Source organism: Solenopsis invicta, chromosome 11, assembly GCF_016802725.1.
Source record: "Solenopsis invicta isolate M01_SB chromosome 11, UNIL_Sinv_3.0, whole genome shotgun sequence".
Classification (NCBI taxonomy): domain Eukaryota; kingdom Metazoa; phylum Arthropoda; class Insecta; order Hymenoptera; family Formicidae; genus Solenopsis; species Solenopsis invicta.
This window is the reverse complement of record NC_052674.1, coordinates 387394-412506: the sequence shown is the minus strand read 5'-3', so window position 1 is coordinate 412506 and position 25113 is coordinate 387394. Positions and strand designations below refer to the sequence as shown.

The 25113-nt window shown below is 44.3% G+C and overlaps 1 protein-coding gene and 1 long non-coding RNA gene across 2 annotated transcripts in view; one reads left to right on the top strand and one right to left on the bottom strand.

Moving 5' to 3' along the window:
* LOC113004086 overlaps nucleotides 1-25113 on the bottom strand; it is a 42642-nt gene that overhangs the window by 15224 nt on the left and 2305 nt on the right. The window lies entirely within an intron of this gene.
* LOC105198802 (homeobox protein invected) lies at nucleotides 4060-12728 on the top strand. The gene is made up of 2 exons (XM_011165641.3): nucleotides 4060-5513; nucleotides 10456-12728. Exons 1-2 carry the CDS (start codon nucleotides 4619-4621, stop codon nucleotides 11400-11402), a joined length of 1842 nt encoding a protein of 613 aa, XP_011163943.1. The 5' UTR covers nucleotides 4060-4618; the 3' UTR covers nucleotides 11403-12728.

The window sequence follows — 25113 nt, the reverse complement described above, 5'->3', positions numbered from 1 at the left end:
AGAAAATGAGAGAGGGAGAAAGACGGAACGGGAGGACCACCGTAGTTGTAGAATCCGAAGCCACGTGATCGGAATAGTCGATTCCGTCCTCCGCCTTTCGGCCCTCCAGAGAAACCTTTCCTCCTGCGTCCGTCCTACGATTCGAATCCCACCCCTGTCCCCCCCCTCTCTCTCTCTCTTTCTCTCTCTCCATTGCTATTCGTCTCCGCCACCCACGCCCGGTCGCGTGGATACGTGGTCGAACCGCCGCGAGGACACCGTATAATTATCGGATGGCAGGTAACTCGAACGCTCTCGCCCGGTTTTAATTGGCCAATTATCGTGGCACGAATAGATGGTGCCGCCGGTCCAGATAGGCGTGAAACTTTTGGGGTGGCCTGCTCACCGAGCGACACAACACGACTTTCTGTGACGAATATCTCTTGGCAGGAGGGTGCCAACGCGCGCGCGGATCGGGGGAGAAGGAGGGGGGAGGGGGTGGAAAAGAGTGGGCGAAAGGGAAGGGACAGGGGGTGCATGGGCATCGAGAAGGGAAGATCGAGGGGGTCGCGCGTCGATATGTGTGCGAACAGCGCGCGCACGGTACGCGTGTATTCGTGTGCGGTGGACGGGTAGAATCGGGATCAGAATCGGGAGCACGAACGGGCGCAAATTGGTCACGGCTGGTCTGTCCGATCTCCGTGCCGAGCACCCCGCCACCCTTCGTCCCCGCCCCCGTTCGGCCGCTCGATCGCTCTATCAACCCCTCTCGCCCTCGCACCCCGCCGTCCGTGCTCCATATCTATCTCGCCAACTAGCTAACCTCCCGACTCGCGTACCGTTTCGGAACTATTAGGGACCCCCGCCTAAACCCACATCACTTTAGCAGGTGGAGTAATCCACCGGCTCCGGTGTTCACCTGAGCCATAATGACGCGAGGGATGCTCGCCGACGCGGCGACGCTTCATCATCGACAATAGGATCTCGCTGCGATCGTCATCAAGGGTATAACGTCGATCAATGCGCGCGATCATTCGTCTACATTTTACACGTTACGTTTAACCGCTTCTCGCAGAGACGAGCAACGGCACTTAGGCCACCTGGAGGGCGGTACGTTGATGTGCGTTACATTAACGTCCTGAATTATTAATTAAGTTTTGGCGTACTACAAATCGAGTGGCAAACAGCGCATGCATACGGAATGCACCGTAAATGACCTCGATCCATCGTACGTGACGCTTACCAAGTATATTAATTTTTTATCTCTTGCAGCAATTAAAATATTGATTTGCAAAATGTATATGAAACATAGAAGGAGCATCAAATTTTTGTCTAAATTTACGATATCTCTATCGCAAAAATTGAGAAAAATAAAGTTAAAACCGTTGCTCGTTAGATTTTTCTCCATCGTAATTGTGCAATCGTAATTATAATAAAAAAAGACAAGACAAGATAACGAACAAAGATTAGTGTCGCAACCGACGCGAGCGACGTCGACTAAATCGTCCTTAACAGACGCGAGTAAAACCGCGCTCATTTGTTTGCGGATAATTGACATTAAGTTTAGAATGACATTTTCAAGAACGAGCGTCGCGAAAGCGATATTTTTGTAGACAGGGACACGCAGTGAATTATTACGTTCGTCCGTTTACGTGACAAGATGGAATGAGAAGAGCGTATTTCTACCTTTTCTTGAAACCGAGAGTGCAAGGGATGTTCCAAAATTGTCTCTGGTTCTTTCAGCTGCAGATTTTTTCATTAATTTCGACCGGTTACGTACAGAGCTTGACGATTTAACACGTCTGAACGAATAGGTAATGCTTCAAGCGTACAAATGAGAACAGTGACTTTTTGAATTTTACTTTAATGGAATTATCATTAGAGAATAATCTATAAAAATATTTAATAAAATATTTAAAGCTGAAAAAGAAAGATAATAAAAATTTTTTTCTTGAAAAGAAAATTACTTAAAACCTGCTCGGAGAATATATAAATGAAAAGAATATAGAGGCACTCTTCTAGGGTGCCCGTATGTGCAGAACAAGCTGCGGTACGTATATAATGTACGCGGCTAACAAAACGGTTGGACTTGATGAATAAAAGGTCTATTATCGCATTAACTACGGCACCCGCGATAATTAGTTTTCGCGGAACGTGATAACACCGCGATACCTTCTCGCGCGGCTCAACTACCGCGCCGTTACTTCGCTCGAGCGCTAACCAAATAATGAGACGGTACAATTGAGAATTAGTCGAGGCACGCTTAATCCAATTTGTCATCCAACGTGATCATGGTCATAATTTCAGTAGGACGGAATGTATTCACGTTCGCAAACGCGGCGTACGGATCATTCATAAAACTATTCCAAGCTCAATCGCATTTTTAATGTCGCGCCAACAAAATCCGCTCGCGCATGAAACGCTTAGAGTTCGCTACATTATATTGGTCGACCATTTATCATCGAATGGAGCACCGGAACAATACAACAGCAATCATTAAAACTGTCAAAACGCTCCACTGCCACAATCTTCCGGCAAAACGTATGTATCTTTCCAATCTCGTCAATTTCCTGGAAAGAATCGATCACCGTGACAATAACGGCGTTAGTCTCGCCGAACAATTGGTCCAAAGCTAATTCGATGATGATCGAGGGGTCGGCGGGGTAGCACAGAAGAGCAAACGAGAGAGACGGAAGAGAAGAGGAGCGAAAGAGAAAGAGAGAGCAGAGAGAGAACAGAGAGAAACGAGGAGAGCTGAAGATCACGAGAGCGAGGGAGTCGACGAGAGAGGAAGATCGGTAGATGGGAGAGACACATCCGCCGGTTACGTTCGATTGGCTGACAGGGCGGTAGGCCAGCAATTACCTAAATGGTCAGGTAAACAATATCCGTGCACCGGAGTTAAGAGCGGAGCGATAGCGGCACCAGCACCAAGCTCTCACATCGGTCCGTCCGTTCGTCGGTCGGTCGGTCGGTCGTTTGGCCGTTGTGTGTTGGTTCTGATTTGATCGCTAGTACCATCCACAACTCGCCTCCCCGTCCCTTTCCCACCTCTCCCCCTTCTACCTCCCACACGTTCGCAAGAGAGTCGAGGAGAGAGAAAGGGAGATAGCTACGCGGCCCGTGTGTACCGCGATTATACTCTCCACCCTGTATACAGGGAGATCGCTATACACAACCGTTGAAGAGGCCGCGATGCGCCGCCCCCACCGCCGACAATACACCAACGATGATCGCCAAACCCACCGAGCGTTTCGCGAACGCGTATACACGCGGCGAGCACGCAATTCCTCCACACGTTCTGCCTTCCTTCCTTCCTTCCTTCCTTCCTTCCGTCCTTCCTTCCGTCCTTCCTTCCGTCCTTCCTTCCTTCCTTCCTTCCTTCCTTCGCGAGCGCTACGAATGATGCCCCAACGCCGCGTTGCGTCGCGCCGCGCCGCTCGCGTGGGTTCGGAGGAAAAGGTGTTTCTTCATCAGCGCCGCTCGACGGAGTCGCTATGGTGGTTAAATCAAAGACAAACCACTTTAGAGAGAGAGTCGGTCCGATCGCGGACGGAAAGGGGCGGAGAGACACGCGGGCAAACAAGAGGGTGATGAGGGGGGGGGGGGGTGATGGAAGCGGGGTACTTGTGTGTACACAGCCGAGTATCTGACGAAAGCTCACCGCGAAACGTCTGCACGCGCGACTCGTCCGCGTGTTCGTGCCTCGTCCATTCAGGGCTGCGACGCGCTCGTGACTCGCGTATCGTTAACCACCCTCGTGCATGTGCGATTGTGTGTATATGTGTATGTATAAGTATATGCAACGATGCGCGGGCGACTAACACAGAGGCCGCGCCGCGCCGCGCCGCGCGCCGCCGGCTTCGCGGTGCGGTCTGGGTTCTTGGTTACGAGCGTGTTAAAGCACGTGTGTGCGCGCAACCCCTAGCGGAAAACCGTCCGGCACGCCCATTGGCGGCTGACGGGAGCTTTTCGGATAGTACGAGCGGGGTTAACCACGCCCCATCGAGGCGGAACAAACCCCCGCTTTCGTCGTTCCACTTGGACGTTCCACGGTGCCACCGTTCTTCGCGCGGCGCGGCGGCTCTCTCCTCGGCGCTAATAATACGCCGATATACCACCGATTCTGCCACCATGGCTCTACGCGGGACTCGAGAGAGTAGCTGCCACGGTACGCGCGCCGCGTTGAGCCACCAAAGACATTGCTAATCGCGCGTCCATGCCGCGAGGGATATCCTAAATCCATCAATTGCCTGACGCCGCGATTGACGCGAACCGTCGCCGTCGCTCTACTCTCGGAAAGTGCAACTTAATTGGTTGGCCATGCGATCGAATCCATGTCGTACGTTCGTCAATTGTTTCACTGTTGCGCGACGAATCTGACAAACTAGTGCCCCGAGAAGATTGACCCTGGGCCGTGGGTCAGGATTAGTGACAAGTTCGAGAAAAGGAAAGTGTTACCGCGCGCGTATAATGAATTTGCGTTGACGCGACCGATCCACGGTCGAGTCGGTTTGCCGAAAAGTGAAGTTCGCCGATTAGAGTGATCGTTGCGCTCGCGCGAGTAATTTTCGGAAGCGAGGATGAAAGGACGCGAGACTAGATAAAGGAAGATCGCGCGTCTTTTTATCAGTGGGTAATGTGGAGGATGCAGGAAAGCAGGACCGTGTCGCCTCTAGGACCGGTCGTCCTGCAGCGAGAGGAAGCAGATATGCGTGCCGGTCTGTCGCTACCGCCGCAGGATAGAAGACCCGTTCTACTCGTACGCACCAGCGAATCTTTTCCAAGATACGACAGCATACGGCAACAACAGTCGTCGAGCCCACCTGCGATCCTGCGATCCTCCGTCACTGCCGTCGAGAAGGATCAGTATCGCGAGACAGATTCGCAGATCAGGGAAAAGAGGCCGAACGACGAGGAGGAGGAAGAGCAGGATGACGAGGAGGAGGATGAGGCCGAAGACGAGCGAAACGCCTCGAGCAGGAGAAACGTCGTCGTGGACGACGAGGAGGACGAGGAGCAGGAAGAAGAGGAGGAGGAAGAGAGTCAGCCCGAAGGGCATCGAAACGGCAGCTACCACGAGGACGGGGACATCGAGGTTGACGTGTGTCGGGAGGATGCCGACGAGAGTAACCCCAGCAGCCCGGTGGATCTCACGGCGCCCTCGTCGAGGGGCGTCACGTCGGAGCAATTCGTACATCCGTTCGCCAACCGCGTACATTCTTTTACCTGTGTACAAAGTGGTGGCCACGGGCCTGCCGGCCACGGAACCCCAGTGTATATATCCGGACACGGCGCTACCGGCTCGGCCGTCATGACGGTGTGTACTTCCGGTGGCGTGGCGCGCACCACCACCGGCACATCGACAGGTAGCATTACCACGACCGCCACCAGCACGGTGCAGACGAATAACAAGCGGTGCCTCGCATTCTCCGTCGAGAATATTCTCGATCCGAACAAGTTTACCGGTGGCCGCGTCGTCCATAATCGTATGCAGCATCGCCGACACCGGCGCGCCGGCAGCGTGCACGAAGGTGAATAACTGCTTTCGTCTTTTGTTATCTTCGCGCGATACTTCCTGGACCGCCCGATTAGCATTCTCGATTAGGGAGAGCCGACGCAACGTCTGCGTCACGCGGCCGAAACGCACCGTGGCCATCTCGGCAAATGAACTAAGAATAACCGAACGCGTGATGTCTTAAGCGGCACATTTCACTCAGGATTTAATTGGTTGAAACAGAAAAAGAGAGAGAGAGAGAAAGTCGTTCGGTAAATTCGAGTCATCTTTTTTTCACTCTACTTAATCTTTTTGATTTTCATTTCAAAGCCTTTCTATTACACTATTCCAATACTTATTGCAAAATGATAGTATATAATGTTTTTTTAGTAAATCAATACACTTGCGAATTTATCATACAATCGTTAAAAAGTATATAAAAGTAAATAAAACTATTCACAAAATAAAACAATTAATCATTGCGTAAGAGAAATGTTTACACTCTTACTCTTTTTATAATACGAAAAAGGAATAATCGTAAATTATCTCGAAAATTAATCTTCACGGGAGATGATTAATCTTCATTCCATTACACGATATTATTCGTTCGATTATTTGTAAATGAAAAAAAAATTTGTGCTCCCACACCACTGTCTTCTTAAAGTTTTACGCGATCACTCGAGCGATATTTTTTCGCGACCGACGACTGTGTCTTAGCCCCCTTGATGCTTCACTGGTCCTCTCTTGCTTCTTCCTCATTCTAACTTTAGACGCTAGAAGGAGGACTTCTTCTCCGACGATCGTGCAATTTTGGGAGCTGTCGAGCTATTTACGTGTACGACGATACACGAAGATTCCGGCAAAAGTGACGACACTTAGGGACATTTCACTCGAAACGCGAGAATGAAACTCTTCCAGTATCTCGTTAATGTCATTCTCGATAACGTTAGTACGACTACAGAGCGATACGTATAAACTTTAGGGTACCACAATGCGATAAGTGTCAATTCACATATGAGAGAATATAATACTAATGTAACTTGTAATAGTTTTAGTAAAGTAGAAAGAGAGAGAGAGAGAGATGTTATTACAATATACATATTAAAGGTTAAATTATACATATATTAACATTTTTCTACACTTTTTACTGATATAAAAGAATAATTAATATTGAAAACACTTCTCCATAATATTTTTGCGGATAATCTATATTTCTAAAAAAGAGGTCTTATTGCCTTATATATCTTATAAAATTGATTGATAATTGCAATATTACAATCAATAAAAATAGTTTGATTTACACATGCGGATGTACATGTATATTTTATTCTATGTTAAAAATTTCAACCACTTGTGTCGTTTCGTTATATAAGAATTCGCCAAATCATCGTGTCAGCGAGCCATATGTAAACAATTAAGTTGATTCCAATTTCATCGACATTACAAACTGGTTTTTATCGTACCTTGACTTTGTAATGATGAGAGAAATTTTTCACTGGTGGATTGGACGAGTTCGGTGACCGTTTGCCGCGAAGGATCCCAATTTCACAGTTGACTTTCGAATTTAATGGAGTCTGGCGGGCAGACGAGAGAAGTAGTCCTGCAAACCGATAAGGGACGGAAGAAGCGTCCCGAAGAAGGGGTGAAGCGAGGCAGAAGCGGCGACGACGGAGGTGGGCAGGGGTAGCGACCGGGCGGCAGCGGCGACGGCGGCGGCGGCCTGTCGGAGCGTGACAAATTGCTCCGCTAATCTGCGTTAACCAGTCCTTGAACCCCTCATCGTCGTTCCTTTATCCCGATACGGGACGCCGGGTGCTTGCGAAATCAGCATCTCGATGGACGGTCGTCCAGCAGCCCGCCGCCGCGCCGCGCCGTGGCGTCTCCCGTCACTGGCATAGGCTGAGGGTATTTTTGTCGTCAAAGGAGCGCAAACCGGGAAAAAAAAAAGAAAACGGAAAGAGGAGGGTGAAAAAAGGACGCGCGGGAAAACGCGCGCGATGGATCGATCGCAGCCGTCGAAATCGAGATTACACGATTGTCGGCTCATCCATCTTACCGAGATGGTCGCCGGTTCCCATTAAAAGTGCATCAGACCCAAGCCAATCCGTTTCGACTGCCGCCACCGAGATCTCTACGCCACCCCCACCGCACGGATCCGCCGCATGGAATAATATCGTCGGTTGTTATGATAATCGCGCAGCATCGCGCCGTATCGCACCGCATCGCGCCAAGCCGCCCAGAAAATTGGCTCTTCTGCATCACAATGACTTCTCTCTCTCTCTCTCTCGCTAGTGTTCTCCCTTTCCTTACCCCTCCTAGTTGTCGCATCCACGAAAGTCACCCCTCCGAGCATTGCGTTCATGATCCGGGATCTTCCGGTAGATTTCGACGAAATTTATAATTATCTTACATACGCTTCGAAAAATCCCAATTCGCATATCGCTTTTCGCAGCTGCTACATTCGTTATCATGAATGAAAGTATCTCTGTATGAAAGTTTATATATGAGTGGGATTAATTACATCTCTTTACTCGACCCTAGATCTGACAGATCCTATTATTACATATTTGCATTACCATGTGACAGCAATGTCATCGTAATTATACATTACGATGTTCAACCATCAACTATATATTATTACAATATATTAGGAATCTGCTACAAAATTCATTGGCGCAAACAACGCAGGAACTGTTAGAGATCTTGTTTATCGCGTATTTCCCAATCGTGCCACTTGTCGTTAAACACTGTCATTGTGTTTAATGAGGAAAACCGAAATGAGATAAGTATTCCCGTGTCTGCTGCTTTGTCGTAGCATGCTACGATCGATTCCCCCTTGTGTACCCTTAACATGTCCCTTAGGGACTTGGCATACATCCCCGATCGCTTCGCTCGCACATAACCCGCCTGATCGTGGTTAATGAAGAAGATCTAAACGATATGAATGGTCCTCCAGCCGGTGATTCTACCGCCATAAAAATGCAATGACAGAAACGCGATCTGCAATCGTTAATTCCTTAATGAACTCAATTAATTTCACGTCGCAGCTGCAGCTGTCATACTAGGCGATGAAATGACGTGATAATGACGTGATTTCTTTTTAACACAACAAAACAGTTTCATTATTCTTTCAGATCTGTGCTAACAAATATATTATACATTACACATTTCAAGACAAAGTTTAATTCACGACATTTTGCAAGTACTAGTATTTTTATTAAATCTAACGTGGAAATAATTAAGCATGAATTACATTTAAACTAAATCAAAACCGCGACAGTTGATTAATTAATTATTTTTCACACATATTTTGGATATGTATTTCCATCTAATTATATTCTTTTCAAATTTCTTTAAAAATCTAATACATTTTTAAGTTGCATTAAAAAAAGTTGTATTAAAAAAAAGTTATTATTAGCTTGGAAAAAATTACGTGAATAATTGAAATTGTTTTGTGTTAAATATAGAATATACTGACAGAAAAAAGGAAAGAGAGAGAGAGAGAGACTTTGTAAAGAAGCATTAATCTATACGTACCTAACATTATCAAAGATCACAAAGTGTTTCGACTGACAAAACAGAACAGAATCCTCGGTGAAGCAAACGGACGAGCGACAAAGTGAGAAGAAGGAGAAACAATATAAATTACGCAATTCAATTAGACGCAATCAATCGACGCCGGCCAGGTATATCTCGATGTGGGAACCGCTAGGTTATATGAGAACGATATAGACGCGGAAGAAGGCCAAAGAGAATCGGGGAGAGAGACAGGGAGATGGGAAAAGGTAGCCGCTTGGCGGCCTGTACGACGGGGCAAGAACGATCGCGCGTTAACGAGATACAAATCCCATTACGGCGTAAACCTTCTCGATCCGTCGCCCCCTACGGACTTCCAACCCCCACAGGCACTGTGCTAGGCTGTAGGCTATGGGCCACGAGCCACGCCAATTCGGATAAAGTCCCACTGTCTCCCTCCCTCCCCCTCTCTCTCTCTCTCTCTCTCTCTCGGTCTGTGTCTTGCTTACTCCATCTTTCTCTACCTCTCTTACTGCCTTCAACGTACCATCCTCGTCACTTTCCGTCTATCTTCTCTATGTCATTCTCTTTCCATCTTTTTCTCTTTTTCTCTCTTTCTCTCTGTCTCTCTGGTTTTGTTCGGCGGGCTATCCCCACCCGCGGTATCCCAGGGGCACCCCAACCCCCACGGACCAGAGCCAGGGAATATCTGTCCCCGGGACATCTGCGTGCTGATTGAATCTCCAATCTCCTCTCTCATTGAGCGAACGATTGGCCGTTTCTCTCTTTCTCTCTTTCTCCGTCCTCGCTTTTCTCTGTTCCTCTCTGATTCGCGCTCAAATCGTTCCGTTCTCGCAAGCTCGATCGGCGACTCGACTACGCAACGCGGCTCTTTTGCGAGATACAAGAGAATCGAGATTTTCTCGTGATGAATCGTCTCGGAATCGCGAATAAAAATACGGTTAAACATTGCTCGCTAATGCATGCTCACGAGTGTATGCGGCTCATTAATCAGTTATTAATAGCTAACATTTGAACTATAGGTAAAAGCTATTACAAATTATATCAACCTATCCTATCTACATATTATGTATACAGTGTATATATCTACTAGAAATCTAATTTGAAAGTATGCGTTACGTGTTTCGTTTCATTTCTTCACGTCTATATCTTTCGTGATTTTAAAATCGAGATATTTGTATAAACTAAATTCTTATTTCTTTCTTTTAAGGAAAGAAAGTAAATTAAAGAAATGTCTCTCCATGTGTAGCGAGTGAAATGAATTTCTGGTAAATCTGTAAGAATCACCTGAAACAATGGAAAATTCAATGTCCACGCCGCAATTTCGCCCCTCGTATAATCAATCCTCGTCATCCGACACCAATCCCGTATCATCACTTCTCCCTTCATGGTTACCTCTCGTCTACCTAACATAGAAGTGATCCCGCGGTTATTATTTTCAGACGGTGACTCGCGGGGTGAGTTTGCCTGCGGCAGCGGCCAGGAAGATGAGGAAGGTACACCGGACACCATCATGGAGGAAATGGAGGAAGACGTCGAGGAGGAGGAGGAAGACGAGGAGATTGAAATGCGAGTCGTGGATCAGGACTCTGGCAGCGTCGGACGGGAAAATACAACCAGCGGCGGCACCAACACAACCACGACGAACTGCAAGAAGCGACAATCCTCGTCGTCGTCGTCTACATCGTCAAGTGGCGCTCAGGTACAAAACTGTCAGGGTCAAGGTCAAAACGGACAGAACGGCACTGGTGGTGGTGGTGGTGGTAGTGGTGGTGGCGGCGGTGGCAGCGGCGGCGGCGGCGGCGGTGGTAGTAGTGGCGGAGGTGGAGGAAGTAATAGTAATACCAGCGGCAAACCCAGAAGAGCGCGAACGGCCTTCACGTATGAACAGCTGGTCAGGCTAGAGAACAAGTTCAAGACGACTAGATACCTGTCCGTGTGCGAGCGTCTGAATCTGGCGCTCGAGCTTCAATTGACCGAGACCCAGGTGAAAATCTGGTTCCAGAATCGGCGGACCAAATGGAAGAAGCAGAATCCGGGTCTAGACGTAAACAGCCCTACCGTGCCGACGACGCCACCGCATCCGTCGCCGTACGCGCCCGCCTTCCTCTTCGCCGCGCATCCTCACCAGCACGCGTTGCCACATTCGCACACACATCCACACCCACATGCCCACGTACATCATCCGCCGCCGCCGGTGCCGCCGCCGCCCGGGTACTACCATCCGGCAGCCCCACCTTACCCGCCGACCGGTCCGACCTTCTTCGGCCATCATCTGTCGGCGACTCCTGCTGCGACTGCGTCAGGACCGCCGCCAACCTCTACGCCTTCCTCCACCGGCCTGGCCCTCTCGTCTCATCCGCATCCGCACACGCATCCGCACGCGTAGCGAATTCGGCGATGATACCCTGCATCAACGTCCTCGCCTTCGTAGTCATCGACAAGGAAACGGTGGGCTCGTGTGAGTACTTCCGGCCGTGGCAAGAAAAGTACCAGGATAGGAAGGAGTGCAGATTGCGCGCGTTCATGTATATTGAACACATAAAAATTCCTACTTGGACTCTCATTGGTAACGTTCGAACGCGTTCACCGATAATTCGTCATTTCTCCTGGTCATCGCGATTGTTTTTTTTTTTACTAATTAGTACGTATTCTTGTGACAATGAAACAAATTAGCCATATTTTGAAAACAGCATAGGTTCATAATTTTTACAGAAACGTTTAATATGATATATACACTGCGCAATATACAAAGACAAAAGAATTAATAAATTAAGAATAACAATTTCAATCTCTGGACGTATGCTGTTTTCAAAATGCAGGATGATATTTTGACGTTGGGACAGTAATTTTTGTTAGATATATACACGTTTAAAGAGAAAAATGTTGGAACCTAATTAAGTATTGAATTGGACGATGGGTGTAATGTTTTCGTTTGTTAGATCGGGACGCGTAAGCGGCCCCAATGTTATATTTTGCCTTCCCGTTGCGCACGTGGAACGACTCGATAGCATAATCGGTTTACGTAGGGTGACGTTCAAAAAACGAGCGTATCATTCCGACGCGACACCGACCAAACATTTAAATTCCGTGCGTATTTTCCTCCAAACACCCGAGCTTCGGACTAATAGCGAAGAGAACGACGTCTTTTTAAAAGCGTACACACTCGTCTTTCGATAGATCTAATATTTAACAAAAGGTGGAATGGTAGAAGGCAGAACTTCATTAAAAAGTTTTGATTGCTTTCACTTCTCCAATTTGCACTCATCGCAGTCATCGCCTCTCATTTGCGAGTTTTACGTCAAAAAAATTAAACAGAGTCGTATATTATTGTCCGGAATTTTGACGCAAGTCGTTCTTTATCCAATAAAAATAAAAAGAGACCTTGGTACTTTTCTCCAAGTAAAGTAGAGTAACACGAACATCCGAGTCCTTGTCGTTTTCTCATCTTTGTAATATACTCCGTTTCTCCGACGGGAGAAACTTGTCTTAAAGGGAAGTAGATTTTATCAGAAACGCTCTTATATATATAGCAGTAAGGTACATGCGTGTAAATGAATGCGCGAGAATGTTTGCGAGAATGCAATGATCATGACTGTCGAAAAAAATTAGTGAGCAATGTTTCGTGCTGATCGCAAAAACGAGGCACATCCGGAACGTAGCAATCGTTCCTGTGTAAAATAAAAATCATACGTTACGCTCGTAAAAACCTTCATCCAGTGTATATAGATACAAATAATCCCTGATACGTCCGACAAGGATAAAGATCAATTTTGCTTACCACGCTCGAACCGTCGGCGTCGTGTGTTATAACAATATCTCGTATTGTTCACGTTTGTTCGAGTTTATCATGGGATAGTTTCGCTGCCGGATAAAGTTACAAATTTCATCTTATCCGCTAATGCCGTAACGCGCTGCGCGATTATCATACAGGTAGGATTGAAATCAATGCGATATCGGCGCAAGTTCAATTTCAATACAACGGAATATATTTTAAAATTCAAATCTCATTAATTTTTCTTCGCTACGAAGAAAGAGTTGCAGAAAATAAGTATAGAGATCATTTCCGTGTTTTATTTGAATAAAAATCAAGAATTATGTACTCCGCTCAAATTGGGTTCATCGTGATACACTCGCCGGTACATAGAAATTTGTCGTCATCCAATAACTTTTAACTTCGCGACACTTTGGTTTTTACAGCTTCTTAACACAACGTTTCTACGGAAAGAGGACCATAAGTTCAATTAAGACGGCGCTGAAAGCCAATTGTTCTGTATCTCTGTGAATCTTGGGATCGTAATTGCTTTCCTACCTTCTCCCTCGCAGTTCGTCGTTTACGTTTTTTTTTTTCATCAGTTCTTAACGAGCAGCGATCGCTCGTCCGTCGTTCTCGATAGCGCGGTTCGTCTGATTTCGGGGTAGAGAAAAGTGGTTCTCGTTTTTGCGGAAAATACAGAGGAAACGCCACGACGAAGAGGAGAAGAACGAAAAGACGCGCTAAGCGAAGTGAACCATTAGACGGCCGGATGCTAGTTCTGGGTTACTCGTTCTTTGACAGGCACAGGTCTTGGTAAAATCCGCACCGCGGCCTTCCACGCGTAATTCCGATCGTATAATGCCGCCTTGTTTGCGGCTTCCAGAGGCAGCCACGTTCAATTGACGGAAAATTGCTCGCGCCTTGCTTTGATGCTCAAATTAGAAACTACCGGGCCGGGTTGCGCGACACGCGTCGTCGACGAGCTGACCGCGCGCTTATGTGAGTCTTAATTATGAATTGAAGATAAAAGCATCTCTACATCAGTGGAAGACAAAATGACTCCTACGCTTGTTAAATGTTGGTTAAACGCTAAAGCTAATCACTGCGAAAATTCTTTATTGGTGGACCGCCTCGCGCCTGCCTGCCGGATGACTCAGTCTTCTCAAAAGAATAATTCTCCGTTTTACGTAAATAAAGGTAAGTATCGATTCGTAATAAGCTATGAGAAATGTAGATACCATACGCTTATTCAGCGTTGATACAGATTACGAAATAATTTCTCGCACTTATTTTGATTTGATAAAGAGTTTTAATATAATGCGCATTAACAATACTTAGCAACAACAAGGATACATTTTATCCAGAGGCAATTTGAATCTCTATGTACTCATTCATTCTTCTTATCTTGATTCTTTCGCTGGATTTTCCGTCGAAACGACGGTGTTAGCGAAGCAGGAATCAGAAGGAAGTTAAATCGACGCGAACGGGAATACGAAAGGAGAGCAACGGGGAAAGAAGATCGACGGATCCGAGAGAAGGGAGAGAAGATGATCCGAGGGCGCTCGAAAAGGTAGGAGTGGCTGTCGGTCGGTCGCCGGACGATTCTCTCGAATTAATTCTTAGGGGTGGATTTGGGAAAGGGGCTGCTGCCGCTACCGCCGCCGCCGCCGCCGCCGCCTCTAAGGGGTGTGAGTAGAACGAGTGGACCGTGAAATAACCAACCCCCGCGCGACACTCGCACCCTCCCCCGCTCCCCGCCCCCAAACGTTTCGAACATCGACAGTGGCGTAACTTCGTTATAGGTTTCTGTATGCCACGAAAGACGTTTTTTTCCAGAGGACTCTCTCCCTCCATCTCATCTCGCCTTTGCAGTCGCAGTCAATGTAAGAAGCACTTAATTAATGATAAACACCGCGCTCGTTACGCTCACCGAGCGTTATTCTCCTAAGTGGTTATGTCTGGCAAATTTATTTCCTCTGCTTGAACGTCGTCGCGGAAATTATCTTAATCGGTCTTAATCTAGCTATTAATTAACTCCATGTTCAGTTTACAGAGATCTCTTAATTGTTACTGCAATTATTCTAAAATATTTATGGAATGTTGCATGGAGCGCTGCAGTCATATCTCAAGTGTATAACGTGTTAACATCTCTACCAACTTCCATTTAGTAGATATCGCAAAATTACACGTGCGACAAAAATAAATCTTTTTCGAATTATTCAGCAATATTTTAATTAGAATTCTATCAAGGTGAAAATAATTTGAAAAATAATAGTAGAACAAAATCTTTTTATTCTTTCGTACTATGAACACTTGTATTTCATGGATTATTCTAGAGAATATATATTTTAGTAAACCGGACGTGTTAATGCGCGCGATACACTGTATAGAGAAATAACTTTAGACTGAGCCGAGCTGCGCTCTCGTAGCGCGAACGTTGACGGGTTAAACAGAGTTGTACCGTTCTGTGTTCTCGGATTCGTATAGGGATTACTCGCTTGAGGTCGTGACACCGCACGCACCGAGAGCAGCAAGGCACGCCACTGCAGTCAGACCATTCCAGTTAAGCGTGTAATAGTTCAATAGCTGTCGCAGCCATGTCTGCGAATACGCCGAGATTCGCTACTGCCTACCCCACGCGCATAAACGCGTATTTGTACGAGCGTTTAATCGCGCATTATCCCCTGCGGTATTTCTCTATACTTCTCGTCCCCTCCCCGTCGCCGTCGCCGTCGCCGTCGCTGTCAAAACGAGGAAAATATCATCGTGATGGGATTGATTACGATTTTTTCAGACATTGAATTGCTGACATTCGCAAAATGCGTGCAATGATATTCAGTAAATTTCTAATAAATCAAAAATTAATATGTCGTCTTTTGTGAATTACATTTTCTCATATTTGCATTTTTAATTGTTTTTGGCATTCTAGTAATTCTGTTTTCGTTTTTTTTTTAATTAATCACATTACAAACTATGCAGCATTCTGTTTCTTTGAAGCTTCAGGTTTTACAATCATTCGTATACTTCATATTTTTTATTAAGTACAAAAATATTGAATATACATTTTTTTTATAATCATTGAGTTCCTGGATAATCTAAAGTAAATTTCTTTATGAAATATACACATTAAAGAATTTACTTGGAGCTTGTGGGAACATGACTAAGACAATGCTGTGATATCTCCAGGAGCAAAACTAAATAAGCATTTGTAAACATAGAAGAAAGCCATTGTTGTACAAGGTTCACTGTTCATTATAACACATTTTGCAACGATTGCAACAACCTTCCAGTAATTGCCACCTGAGCGCTTTCTTAAAAAAATAAACCTCTATTGCATATTATCTTTACCCTATACTTGCGCTGACTTTTTATGTGGTACTTACGAGCGTACGTCTGCACGCTTAAGATCTCCCTCCTCCAACTTTCGCGCGGCGCTTTCATGCACTTTAGCTTAACCGGGAGATAAAAGCCGCTTCTTACCGGGACGCCTCGATACGCCTCCTTCCACCAAGTATCCGTAGTTAAATCGGATAGCACAGGCCGCGTAGACGAACAAAAGCCTCGGCGGATCAATCGATCGGCGGTGAGCCGTTATCTTTCACGTCCGCACTTCTCTCTTTCCTTGTTCAGTCTCCGTTACTTTGTTTTCTACCATCGTCACTGCCAACGTCTCTCGATTGTTCGAGGTATCACGGTTATAACGTATGTACGCGCGTCAGGGAAGATCGACGATTATCAGCTCGCCAACTCGCCTTTTCGCGCATCGTTAATCATCGATTTGCCTTCACGTTACACTTGTTACAGCCAAATTATCCTCTATCTCTTTTAGCAGTATTTTTATTTAATTTTTATTTTTAAATACTGATAATCCGAATAAACAAAGAAATGTGAAAAAAAATTTTTTCTAGTTAAATTTTTTCTAGAAAAAATTGATTTCAAATTTTTTAAACAAACTATGAAAATAAGTATGTTTAGAATACTCTAATTGTAAGTAAATATATGTAATAATAAAACTGCAATCTCCTTATACCTTTCAATAGCCGAAATAATTCTACTTTATTTGAAGGATTATAATGAAAAGGATATTAATACTTATTAAAATGTTTATAAAGAACGTCGGTTAATAATCTAGCTATGTTTATAATTTACTTTAATTATATGTGACTTTAATTATTCTTAACGTTAAAAGCATCCATATCAATTAGTGAAAGTAATTAGCTAAATCCTCCTTCATTATTTGCATTATATGGACGGTACTGTGACATCAGTGAAATGAAAAGAAAGAGAATCGCTATCCAGAATTATTCGATTAACCGTCAGCATTCCAGACTCTCTTAAGAGGCACCAATTCAGTCGAGGCAAAATCCAATAAGTGATTATGATAATTAACGTCGCATATAATACACCGAAGCACACGTACATTATTCCGCTTTATTTGACGGTGAGTAGACGAGAGAGTTGCCGCGCGTACTCGTCAGCACGTGCGAAGCGAGTGCGTGTGAGTGTATAGGTGCAGGCAGGAACGGAATTCGGTTCGACCTCAACAGTGCAAACAGAGGCATTGATTTCACCGCTTTCAAACACCCCCTAGCAAAGCGTCAGTCGCTCGGGGTGGTCCCTGGTCCCGTACGTGTGTATGCGTGTGAGAGACCTGCGCGTTCAGAACAACTTGCGAATGGACGAAAGGACGACAAGGACGGCGACGGCGACGACGACAACGACGACGACGACGACGACGACGACGACGACGACGACGACGACGACGACGACGACGACGACGACGACGTCGACGTCGACGTCGACAACATCCAACGCTCCTTGTCGACGAGGCGGCCCTAATAATAATGCTAATTGAAATCAGCACCGCCACGAAAATCAGTAGCGCAACCCTCCGGGCTTCCACGCTCGAGTGGATTGCGCTTCAAATCGGATACCGACCTATGCGTGTCTCCACGAGCGATTAAATTTCAACGATTCGAGTGACGGTTAAAATATAAAATGATATTCACCGGAGTGCTTAATAATTCCGTCGCTTTATCGACGTCGCTCGATTATACGCAAACATGTCAAGTAAATCCAATATGTAAAAAAAAAAATACAATCTTGCAATCAGATTGAATTGTATATACATACAACTTGTGTTCAATAAATAGAAAAAAAATCATTAAATTCAAAAACAGATTATAAAAATTTCTAAAGAGACATTTTAAAGAACTATTTCGTACGCGTTAAAAAAGATAGACATGTACCTCAACTTCTTATTTTCTTTGCAACAACAATTCTACATTTAGTATAAAAATAAACGATTCTTTAACATTTTTATTATTTCTTACATAAATATATAGAGCAAATTTTATTACAAAATTTATGACTTGCTCGACACACGGAAATTAAACAAGTATAACCAACTATTGAATTTGATCTGTCTTATTCATCATCACGCGCGATTTTTATCGTCATATTATAATTGCCTCATAATTACAAAGACACTATCAAGAAAATTTACACGGTGCTTTCTATCATATGACGGTTAATTGAGTATCAACGAGGATCTCCGTTGATCCGACTTTAAAAGCGAGGAATGCACGTCATGGACCCTGAGAAGAACAGTCATCGTCAACAGTCTCGGCGGAGCTCGCTCCACGGAACAATGAGGTATGGCGTGGATCGCACGGTCGGTCAACCCCCGCCCCTATCCCGAATCCGCCAAGAAGAGAGCAGTCAGGGTGGCAGTAACCCGGCCGTGCCGGGGAGCAGGTTCAGGGTGGGATATATAGGTGGGTGGCACGCGGAGAGTAGGACGCGATGTTGGCAACGGGAAGCAGGGGGCAAGCGCAGGATAGGCACGCGGGAGTACGCGGGGCGGAAGGACGGCGAAGCGAACGTTTAATAAAAGATGCGCAGAGATAGCGCCATTACCCCGGCCTGCATTATTTACCGGCGAGGCAACTCTCTGGCCGCGTTCCGCCGCAGTCGCCCGCGCTATACGTGCGCGTGTATGTCGTCTGTGTCCGCGTGTGCATGCACGTATATGCGTGTACACGTAAGGTGGTGCACGTGTAAAGACGGCGCGGCGCGGTGCATTCGTGTGACCATCCCTTCTAACGTCATCCACAAAAAGGACCCTCGTTGTCTCGACTCGAGAAAGAATAAGCGGCCTACGAAATCGGGCAAATCTTCGGCGCTTCGCGAAAGCGTCGCTAATAATTTCATCCAGATGAATATACTAATCTTGTTAAAGTCAAAATTACAAAAAAAAAATTCTAATTCGTCGAAAGGCACCACATCTCGGTATTTACAATATGATATTACAAAATAAAGTACAAACAAAACAATATAATATAATACAGATGCAAAGATATTTTCTCTTTACAATTTTAAAAAATTTTTTTTAATTTACTACGCGTTTGAAATAAAAAAAATATTTTTCTATTTTATCTTTCGTATACGTACATTTTTTCTGCAATTTTCAACACAATTACTTTTTTTTAAATACATAATGGCAAATATCAAAACTTTTTATATTCAAAATTAAAATTTCTTCGTTCAATATTACTTCTTCATTTATTGTTATCTCCATCACATCATTACACTAGTAGTGCCAAATTGTTTTCCATTATACATGGCAACTGACCCATGAATGGCTGAGCAATTTGCACCATCGTGACCTAGAACACCCTTAAGATCTGCGGTTGCTTTCATAGCAATGAAACGTCAGGAACTGTGCGCGAATAAACCTTTATTCAACCACAGACATACTTTAGATAAAGTACATTCGCGGACAAAAGGACAAAGGGTTTCTATAAAATTGGTGATACTTTCACGATTGTATTAAAACAATGAAAAATGTGAAATTATAATATCTCTATCAAGATATGCTCTAGGTATATCGTAAATATACTTATAAACAAAATTGCATGAAGCATAAAGCTCGAAGAAGGAAAGTTCACTTCTCTTCATCGTAAAGTTCATTCTACTATTTCAAACCTCAAAGTCGAGAAACTATAACTTTTTAAACTCTTGATTCCCGATGATATTCAATCTATTAAACCTAAACTAATTATTTATTCAGTTTTAATCAACGTTAAAATCACAGAAGTAACAGTTATTTCGATCACGAAATACTTTTTCATGTGCAAACTGTAAAATATACAACTGTAAATCTTCTTTCTTTAAGTTTTAACAAAGAGATCGATTTGTGTCATCGATATAAAATGTGTAAGACAAAGGTTATTCTAAATCTAAATAAAGCTTAATCTTCGATTATTTTGCTATTACACGTGATTAAGAGGCATTTTACTAGTTGCGTTAGGAGAATGGGTTTGTTTCGATTGCCGGCACCGTGCGCCGCCGGACTTGCGCCGCCGGACTCGCGGTCGAAGAAACTCGAGGTCCTTTCCTTGCTAGCTACAAAGTTCTCTCCTCCCTCTGACCGTCCTGCGTGCTCTACGAGCGGGAACCGTCGTAACGAGGAACATTACTCGGGGGGGATGGAAAACACCGTTAATTACCTCCCGCAGGGCTGTTCGTTATCCGCCGGACCTTCCCCTTCCTCGACCGGTGGTGTGCGGTTCGCCCAAATTGCCTTCTCACTTCCTGGGCGAAGATCGGCGCGATTACGCCCGAGTCGGGGCGTTGTTGTACTCCTCTTGTACTTCGTTTGTTGTTTCGCACTGGCGCGAAATGGGCAGGACCCGGAGGAAGAGACGCGGGAAGGGAGGTCAAGGGGAGATGGACAACAACACGAGGGAGAGAAAGATCAAGCGGGGGGGGGAATGGATATAGGTGTGCCTGAAAGAGACCAAGAGGAGTTGAAATTTCGAGGCAGCAGGAGGATGGAGGAAGGCAGGAGAGGGTGGTTGAGAGACAAGAGGAGATTTGAAAATACAGGATAAGGGAGTGGTGAGGGTAGAGAGGGAAAGGAATAGAACGGGGAAATACAGTCACGTCGAGGGACAGCAAAAGAGACAGTTTTCTCCCTCGGTGACGAAAGGCGGCGAGAAAGACGGAAAATGCGGGGAGAGCAGGGAAGAGGTGGAAAGCCGAAAGGCGAACTTGACATTTATATCGGGGATTCTCGGCTTTGCACCGTGAGGAACCCTTTCAAGAGGAGGATCTTGCTTCTTGTATAAGAAGAGGGTGACTCGCGTCGGCTGAGAATGTGTACATAAACTTCTTCAAATTCTTCTTTAGTAGTCTCAAATCCTTTCGTTTTCCTTTCCTTGTAATGTGCATACAATACGAAAAATTATATTCGGATATCTCACGCTAGAAGGATCTTCAATCAAGAACGTTAATAACATGACAATAGTTTCCAATGTTGTAGATAGTAGATATTTGGTTATGCAAATATTTATATATGAAGCGAAACAATTTTATTTTTTATTTTATGCCTTCATCTGATTTTCAACTAATAAACTAACAACTAACAAACTAATTGTTTAAATAATTCTTTGTATCTCTTTTGCGTTACAACTATAAAAAGAAGAAACCGACTAAGTGAAATTAATATGGGCGAAACAATCATCGATCTTATAGACATCTAATATTAGCTTTCATTGTCAAAATTTTTTATTCTGTAACTTTGTAATTAAACATCCTTACTTATTAATGCACAAGTTGAATAATTGCTTTCTAACAAATAATAAGGCATACAATTAATAATTTCAAAATTAGCAATTTCAAAATAAATTATAATATTTTGTCATATTTAGTATTGCTCAATTAAATTAATATGCTCTGGTTAATGTCAAATCAATTGTTTCAAATAACTTTTATTTACACAATAATATCAAATCGATAAACGCATCAAGATAAAGATGTAAACTGGCTGATATACTATTTATCGCATGATAAATTCAACTTTCTGTATTATCAGATAACTCGATCAAGCAAAAACCTATAGTCGAAACGATAATTACCACCGGGTAAAAATATTGCCTATAGTGGGCGAGATAGGAAATATATTTAGTTACGAACGATTAAGAGAAATGATATTTGCTATAAACGGTAACTTTTTGACACGTTTATCTCGTGTAAGGATCAAAAACAGCTGTTACTTTATGATGGTAACGTGAAGTTACTGCTTGTAAGTCATTCGTTCTCAGAAGCGCAGGGCTATGGCTGGTGCTGCCTCTACTCCGAGGGTATCATCCCTTGCGAGCAGAGCAGTTTGCTCCCCGGATATTCCATATATTTTTTGTTAGTCGGCAAATGTTACTGAATTTAAATGATAATGAAAAGCTTGCGGTAATTTTTTCCATTAAATAATTTGCTAATTATATTATTATTATTTTTCTAAAAAGTACAAAAAAGATTGATGTCCATTCTTGCTTAATTTAGGTATTTTTGATATTTGGAATATTACTGAACGTTAACGCTAAAACTTCACATAACGTAATTGTAAAATTTTTACTTTAAAATGCTTATTTAATAAAATCCACGCAAATATATATATATATATATATATATATATATATATATATATATATGTATGTATGTATAAAATTTTAGTGTGACAGTTTTTGATATAGTACATACACAGATATAGAGCATATCCAAAATGTGCGATAAAAAATTGAGAGCGTATCCCACTCATAAATAGAATGAATAAACGTTATACATCTATGTAAATCCCGAAATATTTTTTAACGCTTTTTCATCATATACAAATAAAAATCAGTCATGCACGAAAAGAATCAAAGGAACATCAGATACACTCTATGCGAACTATTGATATAAACACAAAATAGATTTTCATTGATTGAATAGCGTTTTTATCTGTCTTTGATATCTTTAAATAAAATGGTTAAAAAATGAAATTTTTCAACTTTCAGTTACGTGTACAATTTTTTTTATTAAACTGTAGCCAATATCACGTCTCGCTCTTGAAATTTTATTTGAATTTATTATTAATTAAATTAATTAATGAAGAAAGATTATCCTCGGAATCATGAAAAAAATTAAAATTTGTGTTCTTAATTCATGATTCATTTTTTTTTTTTTTGCTAGACACGCTACTTTCAATTTTCCAAATCTTGAAAAAATATTTCTAACAATTGAGAATAATCGACTCCGATATTATACTGATTCTCGTCACGCGAAAGTTTACATCTGTTACACGAGATATCTTGAGCAGCGGTCGGATGTCTTTGACGATCAGAGAACAAGCGGAGAGTTTCATAGAGTTGCCAAGTAACAAGGGCTCACTATCACGGAAAATCGCGGATGAAGTAGCAAACGCATTTGCCGCGCCTCCTAATGAGGTCGTTTAGCAAGGCTCCTCACGAGTCTCTGGAGATCTGCGTTAATGAATCGGAGCTGAAATTGGTGCACCGTGCCGTTAACAGTGCATCGCAGCAAAGCGGAATGTGCATCGAGGTTTCGATATCTGAACATACAATTAGCCGTCATATCGATGACAAATTGATACGTTTGCGGGGAAAAAACGATTTGTCTTCCAATGTCAGTCAATGTAAGAAAGAAATACTACGATTACGAGTATGGATAAATTTTTCTCCAGTTTCTGCTATTTCGAAAAATAATGACTTTAATCTTCCGACAACACTATAAATGTTACCACTTTAATCCACTTATCTATAACGATAAGAATAATTAATAAAAGCTTTTTTTTCAATCTTTATATCAGATTAAATATTAATTATACTTAACATATGTTACAAGAGTTTTGTTTTATTATGTTACAAAGAAAAGAAAGTTTAAGTAATTGTAGACGAGACAAAAATTTTCTGACTGCAAGATATCTGCTCTTGTTATTCAAATATAAATTTAGCAGAAACGATGGTGCAGGAATACCATTATAAAAAGAGATATCATTCGTCTCTTTGGCCAATAGAATATTTATGAATTATTACGGATACAGCCAAGGGGCCGTCAGCGGGCGGCGTCGGATAATCCGACAACTATTTCCTGCCGGGAATTCAATGTAAATGCTGATGTGCGCGTGGAAGTCGCGTTATTTCAAAGTTCGATAAGGTGACGCGGCCCAACGGTGCAGCGCGGCGCGGCGCGGTGGCGGTGGCGGTGGCGGTGGCGGCGGTGGCGAGCGTGATCCCGGCAAGATGGCGGGGACCCGGAAATTCATAAGAATCCCGGTAAGCCGAGGGGATACACCCACGGAACGGTAGACGAAACCTCGTCGCGCGATTTTCCCCCTTCGTCTTTCATCCCTGTCCCCGCCCGTGCCATGGCCACCCGCCATCCCCTTCTCCATCGCCACGCGGTAACGGGAATAGGAGTCCTTCTGGAGCGAATCCGTCGCGGGAGCCATATCGGCGGTAAACCGACAGATTGGAGCTTGCCGCCTTAATGCGCGCGTGGGAGGTGGGGGGACGGTGGCAACGGGGTGGGTGACAGGACAAACAAATTTATAGGTCTCTTATCCGAAAGATACACGGGATTATCCCCCGGGTCGCGCGCGCCGCGCCATCGCAGGTCGCGAGGGACAGAGAAAGACACAAAGTGATAAAGAAAGAGAGAGAGAGAACGGGGGAGGAGGAAGAGAGGGCGAGTCTCGAGAGGTAAAGCTCGAAAAATCGTAAAAACTTTATATAAGTCGGCTGAAGGAAGATATTCAGGGCATCCGGACGAAGGATGAGAGGAGAGAGAGAGAGAGAGAGAGAGAGAGAGAGAGAGAGAAAGAGAGAGAGAGAAGAGAAGGCAGTGAGAAGTGCCGGGGCGGGGGTTAGCGCCGGCGAGATTCAATGAAGGGCGTTGAAATGGTGACCCGAGGGGGGAAAGCAAGGGGGGAGAAGGAGCTGCACACAGTCCCGAAGAAGGCACCGGGGGTTTTGTGCGTGGGCGACGGCGAAGCGTTTCAACAACTACGGAAAGGAAGAATCGAGGGGCATCCGCTGAGCAAGAGGAACATTCCAAGGAAGGAGAGAGGCGCAGACGATACAGAAGGAAAAATCCGCAAGTGGAAAAAGGATAAGGTATATATATATATATATATATATATATATATATATATATAGAGAGAGAGAGAGAGAGAGGAGAGAGGAGAGAGAGAGCCAAAGAAAGAGAGCAGAAAGGGAGAAAAAGGGGAAGCGGGGTATGAGCCCGAAAAGCGCGAGAAGAGTATAAACAAGACGGCCAGGAGGGAGAAGGAGAAGACGGAAGCGAAAGGGCGGGCGAGGGTCGATTCATTCTAATTCGGTTGTGAAGGCTACAGCTTGTCCAACAGCTCGGCGGTATCTGTGGGGTGGCTTCTGGTGGTTGCTAGTGTCGCTGCCGATGTGACTGCGGACCGCGCACCTCCGCCTCCACGTTGTCCTCTTTTCTGCTCCTGCTCCTCCTTCTCCTCCTCTTCCCTACCTAGATC

Coding starts and splice junctions, on each gene's coding strand:
- LOC105198802 (XM_011165641.3), top strand. CDS start 4,619: ATGTGGAGGATGCAGGAAAGCAGGACCGTGTCGCCTCTAGGACCGGTC. Junction 5,514..10,455: donor CGCCGGCAGCGTGCACGAAG/GTGAATAACTGC, acceptor TATTATTTTCAG/ACGGTGACTCGCGGGGTGAG.